The 27,666-nt window shown below is 34.3% G+C and overlaps 1 protein-coding gene across 2 annotated transcripts in view; it reads right to left on the bottom strand.

The window, feature by feature from the left end:
• The window catches only part of TULP4 (TUB like protein 4), a 247,562-nt gene that overhangs the window by 20,695 nt on the left and 199,201 nt on the right, over window positions 1-27,666 (bottom strand). For both annotated transcript variants that reach the window (XM_051998005.1, XM_051998007.1), the window contains exons 10-14: window positions 12,298-12,522; window positions 11,164-11,398; window positions 4,452-4,596; window positions 2,063-2,207; window positions 1,195-1,288 (exon numbers count right to left, since the gene is read on the bottom strand). In XM_051998005.1, coding sequence (XP_051853965.1) covers window positions 1,195-1,288; window positions 2,063-2,207; window positions 4,452-4,596; window positions 11,164-11,398; window positions 12,298-12,522 — 844 coding nt within the window. The remainder of the gene's footprint in view (window positions 1-1,194; window positions 1,289-2,062; window positions 2,208-4,451; window positions 4,597-11,163; window positions 11,399-12,297; window positions 12,523-27,666) is intronic.

Raw genomic sequence — 27,666 nt, 5'->3', positions numbered from 1 at the left:
CAAATAGGGTTAAGTAAGTTGCCTAGGGCCACATAGCTAGGAAATAACTGAGGCCACATTGGAAGTCAGATTTTCCTGATTCCAGACTTAGCACTCTATCCACTACACCACCTCGCTCTATGTTAGGATTAAACTGCCCTTAAAAAATGATCCTTTGGCATAAATGTTTATATTTAAGGTACATACCTATTTATTATTATTATTAATGAAACAATCAATCAAGACAGTGTTGATTAAAAAATAATATGCCTGAGGCAGCTAGTTGGTGTAGTGGATAGAGCACCAGCCCTGAAGTCAGGAGTCCCTGAATTCAAATCTGGCCTCAAACACTTAACAGTTTCTGGCTGTGTGACCCTGGACGAATCACTTCACCCCAATTGCCTCAGCAAATATATATGTGCCTGAGATCTCTGTTCTCCAATCCAATTTTGTCTCTAATTTGTTCAATGATTCTTGGATAAGTTTTCAATCTTTTTCTTAGACCACATCTAAGGCAAAGAATAAAACTTCTTCTTGAGAAGATTAATTATTAAGCTCAAAACTATATTTATTAAGAGCCATCACCATACTATTTGGCCACACAATCTTCTATTACTGTTTTCTCCTTAGCACCAAGTTTTCTTTCTTACTTTTTTTGGTACTAGGTTTCTTTTAACTTACAAGCTTGGAGATAATAATACCACAAAGATATCAAAAACAAAGGGTCAAAAAAAAATCCTAAAAGTTTCTTATGGCTTTAATAGGATATTGTTTTTGTAACTTTAATCATAATCAAGTATCGAAAAAATAAAACTCTAATAACCCCCAAAATGCCCTTTCTAAAATTAATTTATATCATTTTCGTTTATAACATGAGAGTTTTGAGAAACTGTATTATCTAAAAGGGAAGGGATAGGCATGCAATGCCTACTATGTGCCAGGAATTTTGAGGTAAGTATTCATATTATCCTCATTTTATGGGAGACGAAACTGAGGCAAAAAGTTAAGTGACTTGCACAGCATCACAGAATCAGTAATTGACTGAGGCCAGATTGTGAACTCAAGTCTTCTTGACTCCAGTTCCGGCTTTCTATCTATTGTACCACCAGCTCAAGACTGAAGGAAAAATAAGACTAGAGAACAACAGCAATCCATTTGCCATTTCAAAACCAGACTTGTACATTAACAAATAGAGAACATCAAACAAATTTTTACCTGCACCAAGGTTAGTTGGCAGGAAAGTAGCCAAACCTACAATCTTAAATTTGGTTCCCCAGATATTAGATGTAACCTGAGCAAGATAGTTGTGCTGTAAAGAAAAGAAAAGAAGAATCACAAACCTATTTATTATTTTCTTATTTGTCAGGAGCACTGAATACTATAATCAATTTTAAAAGCAAACTATTTCTCAGAACAAATATCAACTCAAAAATGTTCTTTTATAAGCTTCTCCTTTGGGGGACTCTTGTCCAGTGTGTTAGGTGTTACAGAAAAATGTCCTCTTCCTCTGGAGCAAATAGAAAAATATTCTATGTGGGAATGTGTTTTTAATCTTTTTGTGTTTTCTGCCCCACGTTTCCCTTAACTGGCCACCACAATGCTATCTGAAAAACCAGCCAGGAAATATATTATGACTTTGGAGTCTATTCCCTTGTGAAAACTACTTAAATTTACCATTACATAATAAATCTTTTTTAGTAAATCTACATGGTTACTAAATATCAACACAATACTACACTGGTAACATTCTTAGAATACTTACCTTGTAACTGCCAAGGCCAGTCCCGGGACCAGTCTATATCTGTAATTATCAGCCAGATTTTCAAAGAACATTTAACATCAGTACCTGCCACCTGGAAATTGCATTTCATTTGCAAACTGGAAATGGAAGGACTAGAAGAAAGCATTTTTCTCTCTGAACACATTTTATCTTTGTTCATTCCATAATTACCTCTCTCTACCCCATCAGCAGTCATCAAAGAAAAAAAAATACATAAGGAAATTAAAAGATGTATGTAGAGTTTAAAAAAACCAAGTGTTGTAGATAAAAAAAGACAATGTGAGCCTGGAGCGCTAACGTTACCTGAGTGATATCTTCTAGTGGAAACTCTCTCCGAGTTAGGCTTGGTGAGCCAATTGATGGTTTCCTAATCGGTAACCGTGGGGACCTGGATATTTCTTGAGCAGCTCGAGTTAACTTTGGAGATTTTCGGGCTTCAATGTTGATTCTGCCAGAAAGCAGGGTTAAATATGATTAGATACTCACAGGTAGAAATATTTAAACTACAAAATCACTTATCAAATATTGGTCTCAAACCTATAAAATGTGACTTTTAATACCTTCCTCCCATGTTAAATAATCATTTGTTTTTCTCATCTATGGACAGTCCTAAAGGCTAAGCTGTCAATTTAGCAAAAATATATCAGTGGCATGATATCCTATTTCCTTTGTTTTTATGAAGAAAAGAAATCAATGGTTGGGTTTATTCAAATAAATGATATCAACAATTCCTTCTAAATGTTTTGCTATTCAGTGATACAGTGGATACAGCACTGGACCTGAAAAATCCAGTTAAAATCTGAAATTGAATGAGTTAAAATCTGACTTCAGATACCTATTGTGTGTTCCTGGGCAAATCATTTGACCTTTATTTGCTTTAGTTTCCTTACCTGTAAAATGGGGGTAATAATACTGCCCACCACCCAAAATTGTTACAAGGATCAAACAAATGAAGAATTCTAAAGCACTCAGCACAGTATTTGGCACACACTAAATGCTAAATTATTACTGTTGTTATCATCTCATCAATTTGCAAAAGAATGTATAGGGCTGGACACATTACAGTTGTTGATAAATTAACAGAGAAAAACAATAGTTTTCACTTTTAGTCATATATGTGTATGCACATGTGTATTCATGCATGCATGTGACCTTTGTTGCAAATATCACATAAAAATAGAATTGAAGAAGATGAGGAAGAATGTGGGAAGACATTTACTCAGTATAGAAAAAAACAAGACAAAACTTTATGTCCTTCATTGTTACACTAATACTTTATTTACATCTTGATTTCAACAGACTGAATTAATAGTGTTTACTACTAGCAACATTTTAAGCAATAAGCCTTAAATCATTCTACTATCTGAAGGCAGTTGAGCAAATCCCTGAGGGCCAATTTCTTCATTAAAACATGAAAATAATCGTAATTAATGTGAATCTTTCTATAAGAAAATGTTATAAAGTTTTAAATTAATAGCTACAAAATACATTAGGGAGGGGCTTATAGGTGGTACAATGGATAGAGCTCTGACTCTGAAGCCAAAAGTTCCGATTCAAATTTGGCTTCAGACTTTTGACACATATTTGTCATATAGCTATATGAGACATAGCTGTGTGACTCTGGGCAAATTTAAAAAAAAAAAGCAAAACTGAACAGAATACAACAGGAGAAGCTACTTTTCTAAATTTTTTGATAGCTATAACAATTCAATACATGATGCTTTAAGAAAAAGAAAGTCCTTTTCCTCATAACAGTCCCATGAAGTAGGTTATGTCATATTACTCCATTTTACAGGTGGAGAAACTGAGTTTCCAAGAGGCTAAGTGACTAGCTCATTATCATACAGCTAGTGAGTTTCTGGGCAAGCCTTTAAATCCTGATCTCTTGACTCAAAATTCTAGCATTCTACCTACTACATCCGGTGTTCTTGAAATCAAATTACAAGGTAATAAAGGCTTATAAAAAAGGTATAGCCATGGTATAATAGTGTTGAGACCAAGCCCTATATTGATGATGTCAGAGCATTTTTTGTGATCCTTTAGTACAACCTTCTCGTGTTAACAAATGAGTAAACTAAAATCCAGGGAAGGTAATTAATTTGTTGCTCACTATCAGACAGCCAGTTAGAAGTAGAGTTGGAACTAAAGCTCAGGGCTCCGGACTTCTACTGCTTTGCTCTTTTCACTAACAACACTTATTCCCATAATGCTTTTATCAGGCTTTAAGACAATTCCTTAGGGAGCCAGCCGCTACTAAACTTTTAAAAAATTTACTTCTTTCAATTAGAGTGTTATAGGTATTTCATCTAAATATTCTCCATAATTCTGAACAAATCATGAACTATTTTTATTTCTAATTTAAGATGAAAAAAAGTGATTTAGAGGAGTATTTCTACTGAATAAAGAGTAGAGTTTCAAGAGCTAGGTAGGTTTCCTGAGTGACTCTTCTGTTTAGAGAAAAAAGAAACAAACCAAAGCTCTAATTCTACCTGGCGAATCTTTCTAATGAAGCTCTTACAAAATCTTTCTCTATCCTAGCCCTTATCCACTCTTTCTTGTAATTGCTGTAACTATCACAATGACAAGAGACAATCACAATAGCAAGTAATAATGTTTGCATATATATAAATGTACACAGAGATATTTATACAATGACACACATACAAAAAAGCTTATAAAAAGCTGAGATTACCTGGGAAGTTTAGGTGATTTGCTAGCCCTAGAGATTTTGGGAGATTTCTTGGCAGCCCAATCATCACTCAGCTCAATATCACTGGAGTCTGAACAGTTGCAGCTGTCAATCATGGTAGAAAGCAAACTGTTTCCATAGATTTCATCTAGGAAGATAAAATATCCCATCAAATTTAAGTGATATTATGTTAATGTTATGATCATACTCTATTCAAAAACATGTATTAAGCATCCAACAGATTATCTCTATAGGGTAAATCCTTTCACTTACTAAGGCTGTATGTAGAGAAGGGTGTATCCTTTGGGTAATGAGGGTGGTGATTTTAATTTAATGCCTCATAGAATGTGCAAAATAGTATGGCAGTTTTTATTCTTTTTATTCTGTTAACTACTGGAGCCAAAGGGGATGAACTGTCTATTGTAACTCAAGCGTATAGGGGAAATTCAATTGAGTTCACACCTGGCTCTTAAGACACTTCAGTGGAATTTGTGCTAATTCTAGGACCAATGGAGCCTTCAGGATTTGCCCCAGAGAGCTTGCTCTCTTGTTAAATGTTGTGGGAGGTTTGGTTAGCTCTCAAGCATGCTAGGCATGCAAAAGAAAAAAAGGTCAAATTCAGGGATTCTCAGTTTTGAGTTTCTCAATCTGAAGATGTATTTATTTATAACATCACTAATTATGAAAAGAACAATGAAACTATTTGCTGATAATGAAGCTGGAATGGTAGTAGGTCCAACCTATACTAACTGTAGTGGGATATTTGTACAGAATGCTTAAATAAACCTTAGCAGCAGCAGGAGTCAAGTACATCTTAAACTTTTTCCACTTGCCCACGTGGACTTTTGACCAAGAATTTTTTGGCCCAAGTAATTTTTATGTGATCCTGGATCTATAGTTATACAAATTAAACATTTATTGATAATAAATCACACTTTTACCACCCCCACATTCAGTTGTGAGACCTCACATAGGCTTGCAACTCACAATTTAAGAAGTTGGGCTTCAAAGTAATTCTGCTTAACCAATTCCAAGTCACCTTGCTATGTGGCTAACTTTAATCTAAGTAACATACTACTGAAGCAGAGCAAGAAGATTTTCAGTGGAAGCAGCTGTGAGCAAAGTTACATGGTTTTTAAACTGTCTTTAGTATCCTTTCTACCACTTTTTCTGCACTTTTTACTCTTATCTCCAGATCTGCAGTACTGTTCAAAGCTCTCTACTTCATTTTTGCAGCTTACTTAGGTTGGCCATCCTCTTAAGAACTCCCTTGTAATTAACACTACCATTATCTCAAAAACAAATAATCTTAGACAGCCTTAGAAGAAAAAGAAAACAAAAAGAGGATTATTCACACTAAAAGTTTTATTGGGACATTTGATTTTTAAGTCTCCCTCCATGATGCTCAAAAGAATTTACAAAAAATTAGAGGGAAGAGTAGTTACTAAGACCAAGGACTTTCAGGTAACCTTTGTTTAACCCAGATTTTCTTTTCTCCCCAAAAGTCCAAATGAGGCTTTGCAATTTGTTATATAACTTTTAAAAGGTTGAAATACTGCTCAAATCAAATTCATCACTGAATCAGAACTTACCCGATTTAGGTTTTGTATATTTTTCAGTAGACAAGATGCAAAAATTCATAAGCTTTCTGAGTCTTAAGCACACATTCCAGCTTCCATGGGAGAAGTAATAAAAGGAGAAAAAAGCTGAAGCACTTAGGAAGGCTTTGGAATTTTCAAGAGCAGAGACTGAATACAGGAAGGGGAAATTCAGGAGAATTTAACAGAAACTGAAGAAAAATGTAAAGTAGGAATCCAAATGAAAGAAAAGGATTAGAACTAAAGAAAGAAAAGGAAGAAGAGTGCTAGGGAAATGGTAAAATACTAGTGCAGAAGGATATGAAAAGGAAGAGGAGGAATAGGACTAAGAGGTCTTTAGCGAAGGGAGAACAATGAAGATTCACAACAGGAGAAATAAATCTGTTACAAGAATTTTTCAATTTCCTTTTATTAATTTTTATTATGGAGGTTAGCCACCTGTCAAGGTGATTTGGAATTGGCTAAACAAAATTAACTTGAAGTCCAACTTCTTAAATTTTGAGTTGCAAGCTCATGTGAGGTCTCACAACTGAATGTGGGGGTGATAAAATTATGATTTATTATCAGTAAATGTTTAATTAGTACACCTATATATCCAAGATTTAATTTTCTTGGGCCAAAAGGGATAGCAAGTGGGAAAAGTGTAAGATATACTTGACTACTGCTGCTGCTGAGGTCTATTTAAGGCCTTAAACATTTCTCAGAAAAGAAGCCAAAAGGGGAGTCAAGACCCACCTCATTTGAGGATAGCAACTCTCTCCAATAGTAGCTATTCTGAGACATGCAAATCTCATCCCTCAAGTGGCCCACAGTTAACCCTTCAAGTGTATTTTAATCTGTAACCTTAGTTAACTACAGACTATTTAAGTAGGTCTGTTCCCTCAGAGGAAGTAAGAAATTATGATCCTGTTTAACTTTATTCAGCTTTTACCACCTAAGATTATATAAAATTGCTGTATGTCAAACATTATTTTTCTTTCTCTTTGATGTACAATTATTATTATTATTTTGTCTTTAAAAAGGCTCCTTATGTTAGAGGGACACTGATACATTGTTGGTGGAATTGTGAATACATCCAGCCATTCTGGAGAGCAATTTGGAACTATGCTCAAAAAGTTATCAAACTGTGCATATCCTTTGATCCAGCAGTGTTACTACTGGGCTTGTATCCCAAAGAGATCTTAAAGGGAAAGAGATCTGAATATGCAAGAATGTTTGTAGCAGCCTTCTTTGTAGTGGCCAGAAATTGGAAATTGAATGGATGCCCATCAATTGGAGAATGGCTGAATAAATTGTGATATATAAATGTTATGGAATATTATTGTTCTGTAAGAAATGACCAGCACAATGATTTCAGAAAGGCCTAGAGAGACTTACAGGAACTGACGCTGAGTGAAATGAGCAGAACCAGCTCATTATATACTTCAACAACAATACTATATGATAATCAATTCTGATGGATGTGGCCATCTTTAACAATGAGATGAAGCAAATCAGTTCCAATAGAGCAGTAATGAATTGAACCAGCTACACCCAGCGAAAGAACTCTGGGAAATGAGTATGAACTACTTCATAGAATTCCCAATCCCTCTACTTTTGTCCGCCTGCATTTTTTATTCCTTTCACAGGTTAATTGTACACTATTTCAAAGTACAATTCTTTTTGTTTAGCAAAATAATTGTATGGACATGTATACATATATTGTATTTAACATATACTTTAACATATTTAACATGTATTGGTCAACCTGCCATCTGGGGGAAGGGGTGAAGGGAAGGAGGGGAAAAACTGGAACAAAAGGTTTTGCAATTATCAATGCTGAAAAATTACCCATGCATATATCTTGTAAATAAAAAGCTATAATAAAAAAATAAAGTTAAAAAATAATTTTTAAAAAATGAAATAAAAAGGCTCCTTAAAATCTTAATCTTTGATGAGGGTTATTCTTCTGAATGAGCAAAAATAATAAAACCTAAGTGTGTTTCTCTATGCCTTCTGTGTTATGATAGATTTATTCGATAGCAGTAACCTATCATACGAACTCAGGAAAATACTCTTCCCAGAACAGTTTGTAAGAGAAGGTAAGAAGTAAATGAAACAAGGTTTTACAAGGGTAAATGTTGAATACTATCTCTGCATGTATTTTGAAAATAAAAAGCTATTCAAAATAACTGTATGGATATGTATACATATATTATATTTAACATATTTAACATGTATGGGTCTGCCTGCTGCCATCTAGGGGAGGAGATGGAGGGAAGGAAGGGAAAAGCTGAAAAAGACGGTTTTGCAAGGGTCAATGCTGAAAAATTGCCCATGCATATATCTTGTAAATAAAAAGCTATAATTTAAAAAAAAGAAAATAAAAAGCTATTGTTAAAAATTAATTATTTTTTTTAAGAAGCGAGTGAAAAAAAAGAAAAGGAGGCTAGATGTGGCTGTCAAATTGTTAACGAAGTGCTGAAAAACTGAGAAGGAAAATTAATTCAAGAGTTAAAGAAATCCACAAGTGATTAGTCACAGCAATTCTCTAGCAAGGCAAAGACTAAGGTTCTCACTTTCCAAAACAAGAGCAGGGAGAATTCTATAGTGATATGTTGAATGTATGCTTATATTTCTCTCATGGCCAAGTCAAGGCTACCAGTGCCATAAGTATAGTTTCATAACCATCTCAGAAAAGATTAAGGGGCTCAGGGATTCCTTTCCTTTTTATGTGTTCCAGACAAGAAATGATAAAGGCCTGGAATAAGCATGATTGTCATGTAAATGGAAATAAGGAGATGAATATGAAAGATCTGGTTGGTAAATGATGAGATAAAAAAATGAGGAAGGAGAAAGAAGCAAGAATGAATTTGAGGCTGCAAACTTGGGAGATTGGAAGAATGGTGCAAAACAGGCCCAAGAAGAAGGGAGAATTTGGGGTGGGAGTAGAAAAGAGAGAAAGGGGTAGAGAAGATAATTTATTCTATTTAGATACACTGGATTTGAAATATCTACTTGGAAACATCCAAAGGTCAGGTGGTGATGTGGAACTGATGCTCAAGAGAAAAGGCTGGATAAATAGATCTGGAAGTCAGGTGTATAAAAAATAAGAGTTGAACACATATAAGCTGATGAACTTAATGAGGAAGAGAAAGTTGGAAGAGAAGAAAGCTCTAAACTTATACATGGAAGATGAGATATAGATAGATGATAATCTAGCTAGAGAGACTATGAAGTAGTGGCTAGATAGATAGGAAGGAACTATCTCTATCCTGGCATAAAATATTTAAAATCCTATAAAGCCAGAATTTGTATTCTAAAGCAGCTTTTTATAGAAACACATAAAAATAAACAAGGATTTGGGGGTTCAAATTTCTAAAGACAGTTAATTATCTGAAATGAAATTTGGTTTTGAATTTCAAATACAAAATAACATCATCATTCTTATTGTACAACCACTGTAGTCTTCCTTAATAACAAAATTCATGCAACTGCAAAAGCCACTAAGCATGTTACATGTTATGTTATTCCTTAGACTCTACCTGCATTTTAAAAGATCTTAAAACAAAAGCCTACCCAAGTTTGAATAAAGTAGCAGAGCTGAGGAATTTACATATTGGTACTAAATTTAAAGGCTGCAAGATGGCTCAGCAAAGAAAGGATTGGACCTGGAGTCAGGAAGTCTTAAGTTCAAATCAGACCTTAAGATACCATCAAATGAATGAAGTTAATTTAAAAAATGAATATTCTCCAACTGAACTTTAAAAATTATAGTGAACAAAGAATCAGAAAATCAAGTTTATAAGGAAAATTATATTAAATCATTCTAGCCAAACTGTGGTAATAATTCTTTTTTTTTTTTTTAATAACTTTTTATTGATAGAACTCATGCCAGGTTAATTTTTTACAGCATTATCCCTTGCATTCACTTCTGTTCCGATTTTTCCCCTCCCTCCTTCCACCCCCTCCCCCAGATGGCAAGCAATCCTTTACATGTTGAATAGGTTACAGTATATCCTGGATACAATATATGTGTGCAGAACCAAACAGTTTTCTTGTTGCACAGGGAGAATTGAATTCAGAAGGTATAAATAATCCGGGAAAAAAAACAAAAATGCAAGCAGTTTATATTCATCTCCCAGTGTTCTCTCTCTGGGTGTAGCTGCTTCTGTCCATCTTTGATCAATTAAGACTCTCTTTATCGAAGAGATCCACTTCCATCAGAATACATCCTCAAACAGTATCGTTGTTGAGGTATATAATGATCTCCTGGTTCTGCTCATTTCACTCAGCATCAGTTCATGTAAGTCTCACCAGTCCTCTCTGTATTCATCCTGCTGGTCATTCCTTACAGAACAATAATATTCCATAATGTTCACATACCACAATTTACCCAGCCATTCTCCAATTGATGGGCATCCATTCATTTTCCAGCTTCTAGCCACTACAAACAGGGCTGCTACAAACATTTTGGCACATACAGGTCCCTTTCCCTTCTTTAGTATCTCTTTGAGGTATAAGCCCAGTAGAGACACTGCTGGATCAAAGGGTATGCACAGTTTGATAACTTTTTGAGCATAGTTCCAAATTGCTCTCCAGAATGGCTGGATGTGTTCACAATTCCACCAACAATGTATCAGTGTCCCTGTTTTCCCACATCCCCTCCAACATTCCACATTATCTTTCCCTGTCACTCTAGCCAATCTGACAGGTGTGTAGTGGTATGGTAATAATTCTTAGAGTGGAACAGTTCCTATAGAGATTATCAAAGGCAATGCTGAATAGGCATAATACTTCAATAATTAAAATATACTCAAAGGGAATGTGAAAATGTAAACCTGATGAAAAAGAAGATATATCAAACTCTAGTTTTCTGAAAGTACATCCAAAGAAATTCTTGGTCAGAGACTATATATTATTACATTTTGATGCTATGATTTATGATCTAGCTTTAAGGATTTTTTTTGTCCTTATCCTTTTAAGAGCTTACCTGTTATGAATAAATACTTTTACTTTAATAAAATTCTTAACAGAGTAATTTCTTCTGACCCTTTATTACAATAGCATTTTCCACATATGTTACTATAACTCTTAAAGGTTCCTAACAACACCCTTCTCTTAAAAAGGCATCCCACCTGTTTTGCCATCTGTTTTTGGATCCATGATGACAAATTCTGGTCGAAGCTTGCTTATACGACGCCCTTTCAGAATGGGTACTAATCCACCAAGATATTCCAAGTAGAGAGTATAACAAGGCCCCCCTACTTCTGGATCATCTTCTGTCCGCTTCATGGTACAATGGAGTCTTTCATTACCGGCAGTTGGGTAGCTGACAAAGTCTCTCATATTGTTGGGGTCTGGAATAGGGGGCTAAAGGTGAACATAGTTAAGAATAGATATTACTTTAGTGAAGGGAGATACAATGCCAACTAGGTTGTGAATATTAATTTGTAGGTATAACCTAAAAGAGCCAACATGGAAAAGAAGAAAAGGTGCTAGATTTTTAATGAGGAGTTTAAATATCAGTTCCTACCCTTTCTTTTTTCCCCAGATGACAAGCAAAATTTCTTTTCTTTCCCTTACTTTCCTATAAACCCAAATTATATGATTAAAAAAGGAAAAATAAAATCCTCATAACAACTTCGCACAAACAAAACAAATTCCCATGGGGATATGCACTTCTCTGTCTTCACTTTAAGGACATCAGGCATCTGAGAGGAGATAGGAAGCATGTTTTCATCACAGTCCTACTGAGGAGAGTTCTAATTCCTACAGTTTCTAGCCGAGTCCATTCAAGTTGGGTCTCAGTTTTCTCTTCTATAGAATGAGGATATCCTTTATATTTACTATTTCACCATCTGATCCTCACAATAATCCTGTGAGGACGATGCTTTTATTATCCTCACTTTAAAGATGAGGAATTTGAGACAGAGAAAAATTAAACTACTTTCCCAAGGATACAGATATTAAGTGCAGGAGATGAACTCAAGTTTTCTTGACTCTAACTCCAGCAATTTATTTACTGTGAAACCCGGCTTTTTCATGAGAAATAAGGATCAATACTGATATTAAATGTAGTAAGCAATGAAACACAATAGGATTTTGTTACTGTGCCTTTGCCCCTGGCTTTCCATTTTTAATTTTCTCTTTCCTTGTTGGCATCAGCAGATAGATCCACTTTCTTTGTTCCATGAAGTGTTCCTGTCATTTATTGGAGAGGGGAACAAAATATGTATGTCCAGAGGAGTGAGGTGGTAGGTTTGTTTTACCTTAATTGTTGGAATGAAGGCAGTAGTGAGGTATGAGCACAACCTTGGTGGCAGGGTTAACTTGCTGATATCCTTGTCATCCCTAATGGAGCTGGAAATAGCTTGCTGGCACAGGAGTTGAAGACTAGAGACCCGGTGTTCTACACGAACCACATACAAGGCAGGTCCAGAAGCCATAAGTAGTCGTGAATCTCGGTGGCCCCAACAAATTGAGATTATGGGACGCTATAGAAAGAAGATATTATAAAAGTTCATTATTTTATTAAGCAAAGGGGTCTGTTTCCCAGATCTTTTCATAAAACCTTATTTAATCAATAATGTATCTACAGTGTTATGGTCCAGTATATTTATAATTTAAAATTTGGTTTCAAGAGTATCTTTTTGTTGACAACCATAAACAAGAGAATGGGTGTACTTTAGGTCAGGAATTAAGAGATTTTAAACTTTGGTCTACCTCAGTGCCTGGTGCATACCTGGTACATGTACATCCTAGGTACATGTAAATGTGTATGTGTGTGTGTTATGTGTGTACATATGTGTACACTCCAGAGCCCCAATAGCAAAAGTAGAGTTATCATAGCTTCATGGTACAAGCTTCTGTTGCCTGGGGAAGGGCCCTAGGAGGGAAAGGCAAGGTAATGAGAAGGGACAGATATTTTCTTTCTTTTTACTGAAATGGAAGGGGAAGAGTTAGAAGCAAATTTTTTTTTTTTGCTTCATTTACTTGCTATAAATTAATTTACCTATTTATTTCTAAATAGTGCTTTAATTTCTTCTCTGTTACATGCCAAGAAAATTTTTATTTTTTTTTTATAAAACTATTAGTCTTGATTTTAACATACAAGATTTTGAGTTTCAATTCCCCCCCACCCCCGTCCCTCCCCTTGTCAGAAGATGGTAGGCATTTTGATGTAGTTTATACATATGCTATCATGTGAAATATATTTACATACTAATCACAATTGTGAAAAAACAAACCAATTAAAAGAAAAAAAACACAAAAAAGAACAAAATCAGTGAAAAAATAAACTTTGATCTGTATTCAGAGTCCATCTTTATCTGGAAGTGGATAGCATTCTCCTTTGTGAATTCTTTGAATTTGTCCTTGATCATTGTGTTACTGAGAAGAGCCGAGTCAAGTCATAAATGATCATCTCACAATGTTGCTGATACTGAATACAATGTTTTCCTGGTTCTGCTCATTTCACTTTGCATCAGTTTGTACAAGTTTTTCAAGGTTTGTTTTTTTTTTTTTTTTTTTTTTTTTAATTTTACCTGTTCATTTCTTATTGTACAAGAATACATTGCATTCATGTACCATTGTTTAGTCAGCCATTTCCCAATGGGCATCCCCTCAGTTTCTGATATTTTGCCACCATGAAAAGGGACTCCTATAAATGTTTTTGCACAGATAGGGCCCATAAAAAGGGAAAGCTTACAGACCTAGTTAGCAGTAGTGCTACAGAATCAAAGAGTTGCTTGTCCTTTGGGCAAAGTTCCAAATTGATCTCCAGAATAGTTGGACAGGTTCACAACTCCACCAATAATGCATTAGTGTCTCAATTTTCTCATATCCTCTCAACATTTATCACTTTCCTTTTTTGTCATATCAGCTAATCTGATAGGTGTGAAGTGATATGCCAGAGTTGTTTTAATTTGAACTTCTCTAATCAAAAGTGATTCAGAGCACTTCTTCATATGCCTATAGATATGTTTGATTTCTTTATCTGAAAACTGCCTGTTCATATATATATATATATATTTTTTTTTTTTTACCATTTATCAAGTAGGGAATGCCTTGTATTCTTAAAAATTTACCTCAATTCTTTATATATTTGAGAAATAAGGCCTTACCATTAAGATTGTTTCCAACCTTTTTGCTTCCCTTCTAATCTTGGTTGCATTGGTTTTGTTCATACAAAACCTTTTTCATTTAATATAGTCAAAATTATCTATTTTTCATTTTGTAATATTCTTGAGCTCTTGTGTAGTCATGAATTTTTCCTTTTCCCATAGATCTGACAGAGAAACTATTCTTTGCTCTTCTAAATTACTTATGGTACCTAATATTCTATTTACCTCCTCAGTTTCCTGTTTATTTTGTGGACTGAATTTATTGAGTTCTGAGAGTTCAAACAGTTGAGATTCCCTACTAGTATAGTTTTGATGTCTATTTCTTTCTACAACTTACTCAACTTCTTTAAAAATCTGGATGATATACCACTTAGGATATATATATTTAGCATTGTCTATGATAACTTTTAGTAAGATGTAGTTTCCAAAAAAAAAAAAAATGTAGTTTTCTTCCTTACCTCTTTTAATTACATCTGTTTTTGCTTTTATTTTATCTGAGATCAGGACTGCTGCCCCTGCTTTTTTTTTTTTTTTTTTTTTTTTTTAATTTCAGCTGAAGCATAATGGATTCTGCTCTAGTCCCCTATCTTTTTTCTTTCTGCTTCAAGTATGTTTCCTGTAAAAACATAGTGTAGGATTATGTTTTTTGATCCACTCTGCTATCTACTGCTTTTGAGGAGAGTTCATTCCATTCACATTCACAGTTATAATTATTACTTGTGTACTTCCTTCCACCCTTATTCTTCCTCCTGTTTATTCTCTCTTTCCTTTCATCCTTTCCTTCCTGTTAGTACTCACCCTCTACTCTTTACTTGTTCTTTTCTCTTACTTCTCCTTGGTGGGTAAGATAAATGGATGTATTCAACTGATTGTGTATATTATTCTCTTTTCAAGTCAACATTGATGAGAGTATGGTTTAAGTGATGTTGCTCATTGCTAACCCTTCCATCTTCCCCTTTACTGTAATAGGTCTTGCAGCTTCTTCATGTGAAATAAATTACCTCATTCTATCTCTTCCTTACTTGTGTACTCTTCTCATCCTTTTTTTTTTTTTTTTGATGCCATTTACTTAATTTCACCTTATACCCATATACCCTATGTATATTCCTTCTAGCTATACTATTAGTGATACAATTTTTAAGAATTATAAATATCATCTTCCTGTACGATATAAACAATGTAGCTTTTCTGAATCTCTTACATTTTCTTTTCCATTTTTATCTGTTTATGCTTTTCTTGGGGTCCTGATATTAGAAGTCAAATTTTTGGTTTAGTTCTGGTCTTCTCCTTATAAAAGCTTGAAACTGTTCTATTTCATTGAATGACCATTTTTTCCCATTGATGCATTATTTTTAATTTTGCTTGTTGTTGTAGTCCAAGTACTATATTCCATGACCTTTAGTCCTTTAATGTTGCAGCTGACAAGTCCTGTTGTGTCCTGATTGTAACTTCCTGATATTTGAATTTTTTCTTTCTGGCTACTTGTAGTATTTTTTCCCCTGAGCTGATGATAGTTCAGAAATTCTGATATAATGGTCCTTGGTATTTGGGGGGAATCTCTTTCCTTAGATGATCAGTGGCTTCTTTCAATATTTATTCTTCCCTCTGGTTCCAAGATATCAGGACAGTTTTCCCCTGATAATTTTTAAAAAGATGCTGTCCAGATCCTCCTTTTGATTATGGTTTACAAGTAGTCCACTGATTCTGATATTGCTTCTCCTGGATCTATTTTCCAGGTCAGTTGTTTTCCCCATGAGGTATTTTATATTTTCTTCCATTTTTTTTTCATTCTTTTGAATTGTTTGATTCTTGATGAAGAATCTTGATGACTCTTGATGAGTTATTAGTTACTACTTGATCAATTCTAATTTTAGGTGTTGTTTTTCTTAAGTAGCTTTTGTACTTTCTTTGCCATTTGACACGTTGTACTCTTTAAGAAATTGTTTTCTTTAGTGGATTTTTAAAATCTCCCTTTCTATATAGCCACTTTTACTTTTTAAGCAGTTTTCCAAACTGTTGACTCTTTTTTCCCATAATTCTCTTGCATCACTCTCATTTCTTTTCCCAATTTTTCTTCTACTTCTTTTATATGATTTTTAAGCTCCTTTTTGGGCTCTCCAATGAGTTCTTTCTAGGCTTCCTTCACTTACCATCTTGCTTTGAGGTTTTACCCACAGATGTTTCAACATCGTTATCTTGTTCTGAGCTTGTTTGGTCTTCCCAGTTACCATAATAACTTTCTATGGTCAGATTCCCTTTTCTTTTCTTAAAAAAAAATTTTTTTTTTGACCTTTTACTTTTCTTTTAAAATTGAGCTTTGCTCCCATGGCAGAAGGAGTACTGTCTTAGACTTCTTGTGCCAGTGGCTTGGCTGTTTACTTGGTGCTGCACTGATGTTGCCCTAAGGCTCAAGAAGGGCCTTCAAGTTTGATGCTGTGCTGAGAGGTTGGGATGGAGGCTGGTTGGCTTTGCTGAAGGCTGTAGAAGTCTGACAGCTTACCTGTTGCTAAGCTGAGATCCTACTGGTAGTAACTGGCACATGCTGAGGCCTACCACAGTGTTTCATGTTCTTCCCTGGAGTTACACTGAAGCCCGTGGTGGTCCAGCACCTAGAGGATGCTCACCTGCCCTTAGTTGTACCAATGAACATGGTGGTCTGGCATCTAAAGGACACTCACTTAGGGTTTCGTCAAAGCATGTGGAGGCCTGGCTGCTGAAAAATGCCCACCTACCCAGAGTTATGCTGTATCCCCAAGGTAGCTGAGCTTCTAGAAGAGGCATGCCTACCCCAGGGCTACATGAAAGCCCATAGTGGTTCCCTGGCCATACCAAGGGACGCAAGGACTCCTGGTGTTAGTGATCATCCCCTCTACCACATAGGGGCTCAGGAGGTGGGGCTAGCTGCTGGCTTATGAGGAAACTGCCTGTCCTGGACTGTGCCTCTCCTAGTCAAATGAAAAAGACCCCTCCTGTTTATCCTCTAAGTTTCCTGGGCTAACATATTGTTTCATCTTCTTCCTTTGCTGGTTTCATCACTCTAGGATCTATCTTGTAGCACTATTTTATGATTTCCCAGAGATGAATATGGGAGAATTACAGCAATTCACTGCTTACTGTGCCACCTTGGCTCCTGGAAGTCTTCTATTGGGATAAGTTTCTAATGTTTCACTTCCTATGTTCTGTTTCTTCTTTACAACTACTGACAATGTGGCCACAGATGGGAGGGAAGATTCATAGGGTCAAGAAAATCTATGATTCCTATAAAAATCAAGGCTGTTTCTTATAAGAAAATCCAAAGCTCAAAGTTGATATCTGATAAGATTAATCCAGAGAGAAGCATAATGTGAAGAAAATGCAGGATAATTTATTAATTCTCATCCCAGCCTATGGAATTTTAACTTCACTAAGTCCTGAATGGGGCTCAAAGATGAGAAACTGGGCACCATATATTTTTTAATTTTTTAATTTTTTTTTAATTTTTTAATGCTATTACAACTATTACAAAGGTTTTGGTGGATTGGGGACTTTTCTTCTTAATACCTATAAATGTTGTAAAGGACTCTTTTGGTCAAGGATATACACATTTTAATCACTTTATTTGTATCATTTCAAAATGCCTTCCAAAATTGCTTTCCTGATTCATAGCTCCAGCAACAATATACTAGTGAATCTACTAGTGAATCTATTTTACCCAATCTCCAACACTGATCACTGTCATTTTTTATCATTTTGTCAATTTGCAGGATGACGTGAATCTCTGAGTAGTTTGGATTTTCATTCGTTTTGTTATTTGTGACATAGGGCATTCTTTCATAAGGTTGGTAATAGTTTGCAACTCTTCTTATGAGAAGTGTTTATTCATATCCTTTGACCACTAATCAATTTGGGAATGTCCTTTGGTTTCACATTATCTGCATATCTTAGATATCAAAGATTTTTTCCCCTTTTAACCATTTCTTTTTTTATACCAGATATATTAATTTTGTTTGTGCAAAAGTTTTCATTTTCATGTTATCAAGATTATCTACTTTATCTTCTATAATTGACTCTATCCTCTCATTTGTTTAGAATACATCTTCTACCCATAGCTATGAGATATGACCTCTTGCTCTTCTAATTTTTAATAACATATTTACTTAGAACATAGCATGGAATATGATATTAATTATAGTGGTATTAATCATATTGGTCTAAATCTAATTTCTACCAGACTGCTTTCTAGTTTTTCCAGGAGTTTTAAATAAAAAAAATGTATGTATGTTCAATTTATTGAACACAGGAATACTGCTTTTGATTCTCCTTTGTCTAGCAGTTTCATTGATTTTTCATCTTTTCTCACTTGGCTACTATCCTAGATCTGAAGATTTTCAGAAACTCATCATTCTGCAAGATGAAATCAACTCTACAATTCATATCTCTTCAGAATCTGCTGCCCCTTGGTATCATCCCTCCTCTCTGCCTGGAGAGAATAGAACATGGATACTAGCAATATCATCTCTGGTCCTACACTTTAAAAAGAGAAGACTCAAGGAATTCATCTAATTATTTTCCATCTGCCTACTTTCCTGAACTTAAAAAATCTCTAGAAACTAATCAATCTGCAAAATGAAGCAAATTTTGAAATTCTAACCTCCTTAAAACATTTCCTACCCTAGCTGCAGGAATTCATATTGTCCCCAAGTTGGGTAATCTTTTCTTCCTTTTCAGTTTTTTTTATATATTGTATTTCTCCATCAGAAATGTGAGTTACCTGAGGGCAGGAACTGTCTTACCCTTTTCTTTGTACCTAAGTATTATACCTAATTGTACCTAATTCTTGATACTGTGCCTGGCATACAGTAGACACTTAATAAATGCCTACTGACTCTTATTCCAATCCACTCCTCTATTTTTTAAACCATAATAAATGGCTTTAATGATTCTTGCATTACAATATAGTCTGAAGTCTTGAAGTACTATTCTCCTTTCATCCCTACCTGTTCTCATAATTTTTTTTTGATAGTCAAAAACCTTTTCTTTTTCTAAATGAATTGTTATTATTTTACTGAATTCTATAAAATAAACTTTGATAAGAGTATTAAAATCAACTTTGGTACAATTGTCATTTTTATTATTTGAGCAAGTTCAGCTACAAGCACTGAATAACTTCTAGCTATTTAAATGGATCATTATTTCTTTAAGGATCTATTCATACTTGAAGTCATATAAGTCTTTTGGGTGCTTTGGTAGAATGATTCATCAGTTTGCAAAGTTATTTGGAATGGGATTTTCCTTTTTATTATTGCCTTTATAATCAAGTCATTATTTTACTGAAGCATTCTTCATTTTTAAGGATTTATTTTGCATATAAAATATTTGGGAGTTTACCTGCTAAGACAAACCCAGGAACTATATAAACATAATTACAAAACAGCCTTCACAAAATAAAGGTAGATCTAAATAATTAGAAAAATATCAATTGCTCATGAGTAGGCTGAGTGAATATAAGAAGCGTAATAGTTCTATCTAAATTAATTTACTTATTTAGTGCCATATGAAGTTTCCAAAATATTATTGTATAGAGCTAAAAAAAATAACTAACAAAATTCATCTGAAACAACAAAAGGTCAAAAATATCAAGGTAAGTCATGGGAGGGAATGGAAAGAAGAGGGCCTAGCTGTAGCAGATCTAAAAACTATATTATGAAGTGGCAATCATTAAAACTAGTTGACTGGCTAAGAAACAGAATGGTGTATCACTGGAGTATGCTATTCACAAGAACAATAGTCAATGGCTATAATAATCTTCTGTTGATAAACCCAAAGATTCCACCTTCTGGGAAGAACTCACTATTGACAAAAATTGCTAAGAAAACTGAAAAATAGTATGACAGAAACTAGGCACTGACTAACATCTTATACCCTATACCAAAATAAGGTCAAAATGGGTCCATGACTTAGACATAAAAAGATGAGCAAATTAGGAGAATAAGGAATAATTTATCTATTGATCAATGAAAAAAGGAAAAATTCATTATCAATTAAGAGATAGAGAACATTTTGAAATACAAGATGAGTAATTTTGATTATATTAAATTTAAAAGTTTTTGTACAAACCCAATGCAACCAAGATTAGAAGGGAAGTAGAAAGCTGGGAAACAACTTTTACAGCCAGTTTTTCTGATAAAAGCCTCATTTCTAAAATATATGGAGAACTGAGTCAAATTGGTAAGAATACAAGTCATTCCCCAAATCATAAATGGTCACAGAATATGAACAGGTAGGTTTAAGATAATTAAAAATGAAAAAAATGCTCCAAATTGCAATTTATTACAGAAATACAAATTACAACAAATTTGAAGTACCATTTCACAACTATCAAATTGGCTAATATGGCAGAAAAGGAAAACGATAAATGTCAGAGAGAATGACTGAAAACTGGAATAGTTAACACATTGTTGGAGTTGTGAATTAATTCAACCATTCTGGAAAACAATTTAGAACTGTGCCCCAAAGGCTATAAAATTATATACACCCTTTGACACTGCAACACCTCCAGTAGGTCTGTATCCCAAAGAGATCATAAAAATGAAATTATGTGCAAAACACGTTCAAAAATGTTTATATCAGCTCTCTTGGTGGTGGCAAAGAACTGAAATAGAAGGGATACCCATCAATAGGAGAATGGCTGAACAAACAGTGGTTATATGATTATAATAATGTACATGAATGTATAAGAAATGAGCAAGATGGTGTTGTGAAAACTTGGGAAGACTTTACAAGAACTGATGCTGAGTGAAGTGAGAAGAACCAGAAGAATATTATTCACAGTTATAGCAACACTGCAGATGATCAACTTTGTTAGATTTTGCTCTTTTCATCAAGACAATGATCTAAGACAATTCTAAAATACACATGATGGAAAATGCTTTCTACACAGAAAGAACTACAATCTGAATGCAGATTGATACATACTGTTTTCACTTTTTTGTTTTTTTTTCTTTCTCATGGTTTTTCCTTTTTTGTTCTGATTCTTCTTTCATAACATAATGTGGAAATATATTTTAAATGATTGTATGTGTATAACCTATATCAGATTGCCTTCACCAGCATCACTTTTATTCTTCAATTCCTGGTTCTTATACTTATTTATTCTTTCCTTTATTGTCAATATTTATCATGAAATCAATATTTCTAAAGTAGCTATTCTCCTCTCCATGTTGTTGTGCCTCATTATTAACCTTTTCCCTCTCCAAGGTTATTTTTCCCTATCTGCCATGCAATCTCCCCACTATTCCATTCCCATCCATGCCCTCAGGCTCTTCTGCATGTTGGTTGCCCCAGGACCTCTAATTCTCCTTGTCTTAAGGCATGATAAGTAATCCTTCTAAACATTTTATTCTTGAAGATTATATCCATATAGAACATCTCTCTTTCCTCATGGAAACACTGATCAAAGGTAGGTATTCTCTTCCTGGGCAGCTAAGTGGTACAGTGGATACAGTGCTTGGCCTCGAGTCAGTAAGACCTGGCTTCAAATCTGGCCTCAAACTCTTACTGGTTGAAGGACCCTGAACAAAACATTTAATCTTGTTTGCCTTATTTTCCTCATCTATAAAATGAGCTGGAGAAAGAAACAGAAAAATACACTAGTATCTTTGCCAAGAAAAAGAGATTATAAAAAGTTGAACATGATTGAAATGACTTAACAATTCCCTTTCACCACCAAAACAAAATTTCTACTTTTGTTTTTGTTTCAATTCTTCCTTTTGTCTCCCCACATATTCTAGAGGCTCTCTTCTTCCTGAAGTTACACACACACACACACACACACACACACAGCTTTACTTTAGTGTTAGCCTTTTACTTTATTAGGGTATTTCACAAATTCCTCTCTCCTCATATATGTGCTCTCCCCCTTTTCTAGTTTAGTCATATATATGCATGCAAATTTATCTAGAGGTCGGATGACATAAGGTTACTTCTGTTATAAAGCAGTGATTCAGAAACAAATAATTTTGTATAAGTCTGTTCCCCTCCCCAGAAATATTTTGAATGTCTCTTCATTGAATGTCCATCTTTTAAAAAATTAGTTCTCAGGCTCAAGTTAGACTGCCTCAGGAATTTCTTTGCTCTTTGGAACTTATTACATTCCCTCCTATGATTTCTGGTGGTTTCAAAATAATCTTGAATTACTCAAATTTCCTTTCTTTTATAATTTCCTTTTCTTATTATATTTGAAACTCTTTCTTCTGATTGCTTGATTAATTTGTTGTTAATGGAAATCTCATATTTAACACTATCTTGGAATTTGGAGAGTGTGTGTAGAAGACAATTGTGGATTCTTTCAAAATGATAAAACAGATGGGAGAAGAGGGAGGGAGGGAGGGAAGGAGGGAGGGAAAACAGACATTTATTAAGTACCTTCTACGTACCAGGCACTGTGCTAAGAATTTTACAAAGATTATCTCATTTGATTGACACTACGTTCTCTGCATTCAGAATCTCTGGACAACTTTTTTAGTATTATAATAGGTTCTGATTTGTGTTCTTCTTGGAGATCTGTAATTTTTAAGTTGTTTCTGCATCCTATTTTAAAGATCAGTACATTTTGTTTATATGGATATCATTTTTTTTTTACTTTTATCGATTTTTTGCTTTTTTTCTTCCATAATGTCTTTCATTTCTATGAATCTGATTTCAGTTATTCTTTCTGTTTCTTTGAAGAAACTTGCTTCTGTGGATTCAAATTTTTCTATTCTGTTGATAAGGTTCATAATTTCTATTTTCAGAATTCTTATTTCTTTTTGAAACCATCCAGGAACATACTGCAGTGGTTCCATGATAGGTTAGGACATCACAAGATCCTTTGCCTCATCATGAATATTATTTATTCAATGATGACTGTACTCTTTTAGGTTATCTGGAAATCCTATTTTCTTCTGTTATTAATATCTTCAAAGTTAGCTAATCTGCTTATGACCAAAATCTTTAATTGACTTTTCTTCCTCTTAAGGTCTTTCACAATTTTTTTATTATCATCTATTGTTCACTTTCTGATTTCTTTCCCTCTGAGACTATTTTCCCAGGTTACAGAATCTTTTTTTTTTTTTTTTTTTAGGTTACAGAATCTTAAAGTCAAATTTTCAACTAGGCAATTCATATTTCAACAGCCTTAGTCTCTGCCCCAAGTGATTTCTGTAGGAACAGAACTGGCCCTACATGGATGCTGGGTTTGATACAGTATATAAGTGTACTGTTTCAGTTTCCAATGTTCCTCAGCTTTTTGACCAAACATCGTTACATTAAGAAAGCAGCTTTGTTGCTGTCACAGTATAAGTGAGCTTCTGCCTTTAAATTTTTCCCAGAATTGGGAAGCAGAACATTATGTTCTGTTGCAATCCATAAGCAGACTTGTGAATATCTGTCCATTTCTTGGTGAGTGGGGAAGGGGTTGCTGAATGGATGCATTAGGAGTTAGGGATTAGCAGGCTCTACAATTAGTTCACTGAGTTTTTACATCAATTGAATATCTTGGTAGTCTAGATCATTGAGATAGCTGAAATAGTTTCACTTCTTGTGCATAATTTCAACCTTGGAGAAATATGGGAGGTCATGAGAATCAGAGAAAATACCCAGTCCTCTATCCTAATGATTATGACATTTTATATTCCTAAGCGTGGGGTCGACTGAGTCCATAAATTATTCTATCTTTCCTAAAATAAGTGACAAAATGCTATACCTCTGATACCTTTTTAAATTAAGACTAAGTGAGAAGTATGAACTAGTTGTAAACTAGTTAGTATCAATCAATCATCATGGTTTTTAACCAAGCTTGAAAAACCCTTGAAAATTTCAAAATCCATCATAGCCATTAGATAAAGTGAAATGATATCTCACAGAAAGTACATTAGCTTGATTAAGGAAACTTAGTCATGCCCTATTCGTTTAAAAAATAAATACATAAATGTATATATAAGTGAATGGATAAATAAATGAAATAGTAAAGCACTTCAGAACATAGAGAATTAAGTATCTGCCAGCATAGAGGAAGCCTCTTGACAAACTTCTGGGAATAAGACAGAGAATTCTGGTCTTGACCTTCATTTCTTCTCCTTTGACCAAAAGAGCCTGGGATTTTGAACTTTCTATCAACATCCTACCCAACTGGAACAAGTTACAGTGTTTGTGTTGGGAGTCAAGGACAAACTAAACAAATGAAATAAGGTAGCTGTAAGACATTAGAAGTATCCCAACAGAGAAGATAAATAATGTTAAAGGACCTTTATTAGTATCCCACAAAGAAAAGTACTGTCAGCAACTAGGAGGTATGAGTTATCTCTGAGTCATATGAATTTTCTAGTCTTTGGTCCATTTCCCCCAGGATTCTCTCTTGTGGGAGAGTATATGAGAGACATTTGGCAGGGAGACTGCTATTTTGTGACAACTGTTCTTACTGAACATTGTAAGTACACCTCTTAATTTTGGCTGACTAGCCGATATTAATTGAAAAGGAAAGAAGCCACTTGTAGGGGTACATAAATTAGACTATTCAATAACCTCTCTAGAATTTCTTAGTTATTCTGAAAGCAGAGTGATGGAGTAGTATACGAGTCACGTTCAAAGACCTCAAGCCTAGATTGGTCCTAGAGCATGTGATATAAATGAATGATGATTAAGAACTGTATGCTATATAACACTTCTAAGCCAAATAACAGAAAAAAAAATACAGGGATGAACATATCTCCAAAGATTTCCCTATATCAACTAATCCTGCTAGTAACTTGTAAATAGAATATAAAATTTAAGAAAACATCTTTCTATTTCACTACATAAATCATTATTAAGCCTTTGGGCTATCTAATTCACAAATGGAGAGCATCAATTTGTGAAGTTTCCAACAAGGAAATTGTATTATACAGCAATTTGCAATTAGATATAACACATGATAAATCTGTCTTCAACCTTATTTCTAATTTCTGAACTAATCCCATTAAAAACAAAACAAAACAACCAAAAAACCCCAACCCAATCTCAAATCTCCTTATAAGTTAATTTACCCTTCACAATGGGTCACAGAGGGAGACTGAAGGCCTAGGAGTAGTTCTGTTATGACTTATGATCTTAAGAATGGAGAGAAGAATAGGATTACACTGGAAGGGAAGCTAGAAGAAAATCAGGGAAAATTCTACCAATCTGAGTGCTCTTATGAACAAGGAGGAGGAGGTTGGGTGGGAACAGCTGACATTTGATCCTTATTCTCATCAAAACTGGTCAAAGGAGAAAAAAAATACACAAATTCGCACACATATACAGTTTGGTACAGAAATACATTTCACTCAATGGTTAAATAGAAAGCAAATGGGAGAATAGAAAAGGGAAATTAGAGCAAAGGAAGATTGAGGGACTGAATCCTACCTAAAATAAATTCTAAATAAAGATGTATGAAAATAGCTCTTTTTGAAGTGAAAAGAATAGGAATATGAAGAGAATGCCTATAAAGTAGAGAACGACTAAGTCATTCCCTACAAGTGATATATAAATGTAATATAATATTATTGTGCTATAAGAAATGATGAAGATGATTCCAGAGAAACCTGAGAAGACTTGTGAGAACTGATTAAGAGTGAAGTGAACAGAACCAGAACAATTTATATAATGACAACAACATGATAAAGACAACTCTGAAAGAATTAGGAACTCTGAATAATACAATGAACAACCACAATATTAAAGGATTAATGATGAAACATGCACCCACCTGCTAGACATCTACACCATAATCTTTCATTAACATCTTAAATTCAACATGTCCAAAATAGAACATACTGTCTTCTTTCCCAAATTCACTGTCATCTAAACTTCCCTATTTCTACTGAAGGCAATATCATCATTCTAGTAACCCGACTTCATAATCCCAGTCATCTTTAATATACCACTCATCTTCACTCCAATTTCTAATTCACTGACAAGTCTTGTCATTTCTACCTCTGTAACATCTGCACTGTACATCTCCTATCTCTCTGTTCATACCACTTTAGGACCTCTTTAATTTCTGTATGAACTACTGCAAGTTAAATTATTAGTATTTATTTTTCAAACCTGCCAAAACAATATTCTTGACGTGCGAGTCTGACATGACTTCACTGGTTCAAGAATCTTCACTGTCTTGCTAATAAAACACATTTTCCCATTTCACTTTTATAGCCATTTACTATCTTGTCTCCAGGATACTCTTCCTCATCTATTTCACATGAATCCATCTTTTTATATATATTCTGTTCTGGTCAAACTGACTTTTTTTCTGTTCCCTGAATTTTGTGTTCCATTTTCGGTCTTCGTGTTTTTGTATAAAAAATTCCTCATCCTTGGAATTCATTCCTTTCTCAGATTCCCCTTTTAAAACTCTTGGCACTGTGGGAAAGGGAATTATGATTATCTTGTATTTACTTATCTTCCTAAATGAAGAAAGTAAACTCCTTGTGAAAGTTTATTTAAATTTATCTCTTTATCCACAATGCCTGATATGCTTTGCATAGAGTTGTTTAACAAGTACAAGATGAACTGAGTAGAAAAGAATTTAGGCTGAAAAAATGAAGGCTGTAAGAACACTTAATAACAGTTTTAAAGAAATAAATATAGAGAGCAGAAATTCTTAATCTTTTTTTTTTTTGTCATAGCCTTTTGAGGAAGTATAAAAAAGTTACAGACTTTCTCACAAGTGTTTTAAATACACACAATAAAACATATAGGATTAAAAAGTTAGCTACCAGTTTCCCTCCATCTCTGTACTTATTTGGTAAGCAATTGGTAAGCAAACAGCAAAGAAATTTTAACCCAGACTCTTTTGAATCCAAACTTAGTGCTATTTCCAGTGTATGAGGCCTCTACTAAGACATGTTACTGGAAATTTTAAATTAATTTTGGGCACCCCGATTGCCCATTTATACATGGATATACTAGAACAAGGGAAACAAATGCTAATTTAATTTGTTTCTCTTTGGAATAGATCTCCACAGAAAAAGTCAAGCTAGCAAAAATGGTAGAGAGAGAACAATTTTCATAATTCTTTATAATTATAAGGAAGAATCTCCAGTTGGTTAAGATTACTGTCTCTAGAAGTTTCTGAAAATTCAATATTGATAAACAAACTAATATACTGTCTTAGACACAGGGATCACTGATTTTGGAATAATCCAACTTCATTTTACAGATGAAGAAATTGAGGCCCAGAAGGAAAGTGACTTGTTCAAGGTCATGTGGCTAGTAAACATCAGATGAAGGATTTGAACCCATATCTTCCTGACAATAAGCACTGTATTCACTACTCAATGGCTCGGTGGACAGGGGTTCACATACGATTTCTTTTATTCTTATGATTTCATACTGAACTAAATTAATTATATAACAGGCAATCCAGATGTTTTTCATTTATTTACATTTTATTGTTGGCTATAATTTTTTTGGGTTATTCATTTACTAACCCAATTGGATCACCTTATGGAGTTCACAATTTGATAAAGCTTTCAAATACTG

This window comes from Antechinus flavipes, chromosome 4 (assembly GCF_016432865.1).
Source record: "Antechinus flavipes isolate AdamAnt ecotype Samford, QLD, Australia chromosome 4, AdamAnt_v2, whole genome shotgun sequence".
Lineage (NCBI taxonomy): Eukaryota > Metazoa > Chordata > Mammalia > Dasyuromorphia > Dasyuridae > Antechinus > Antechinus flavipes.
This window is presented reverse-complemented; position numbering and strand designations above follow the sequence as displayed.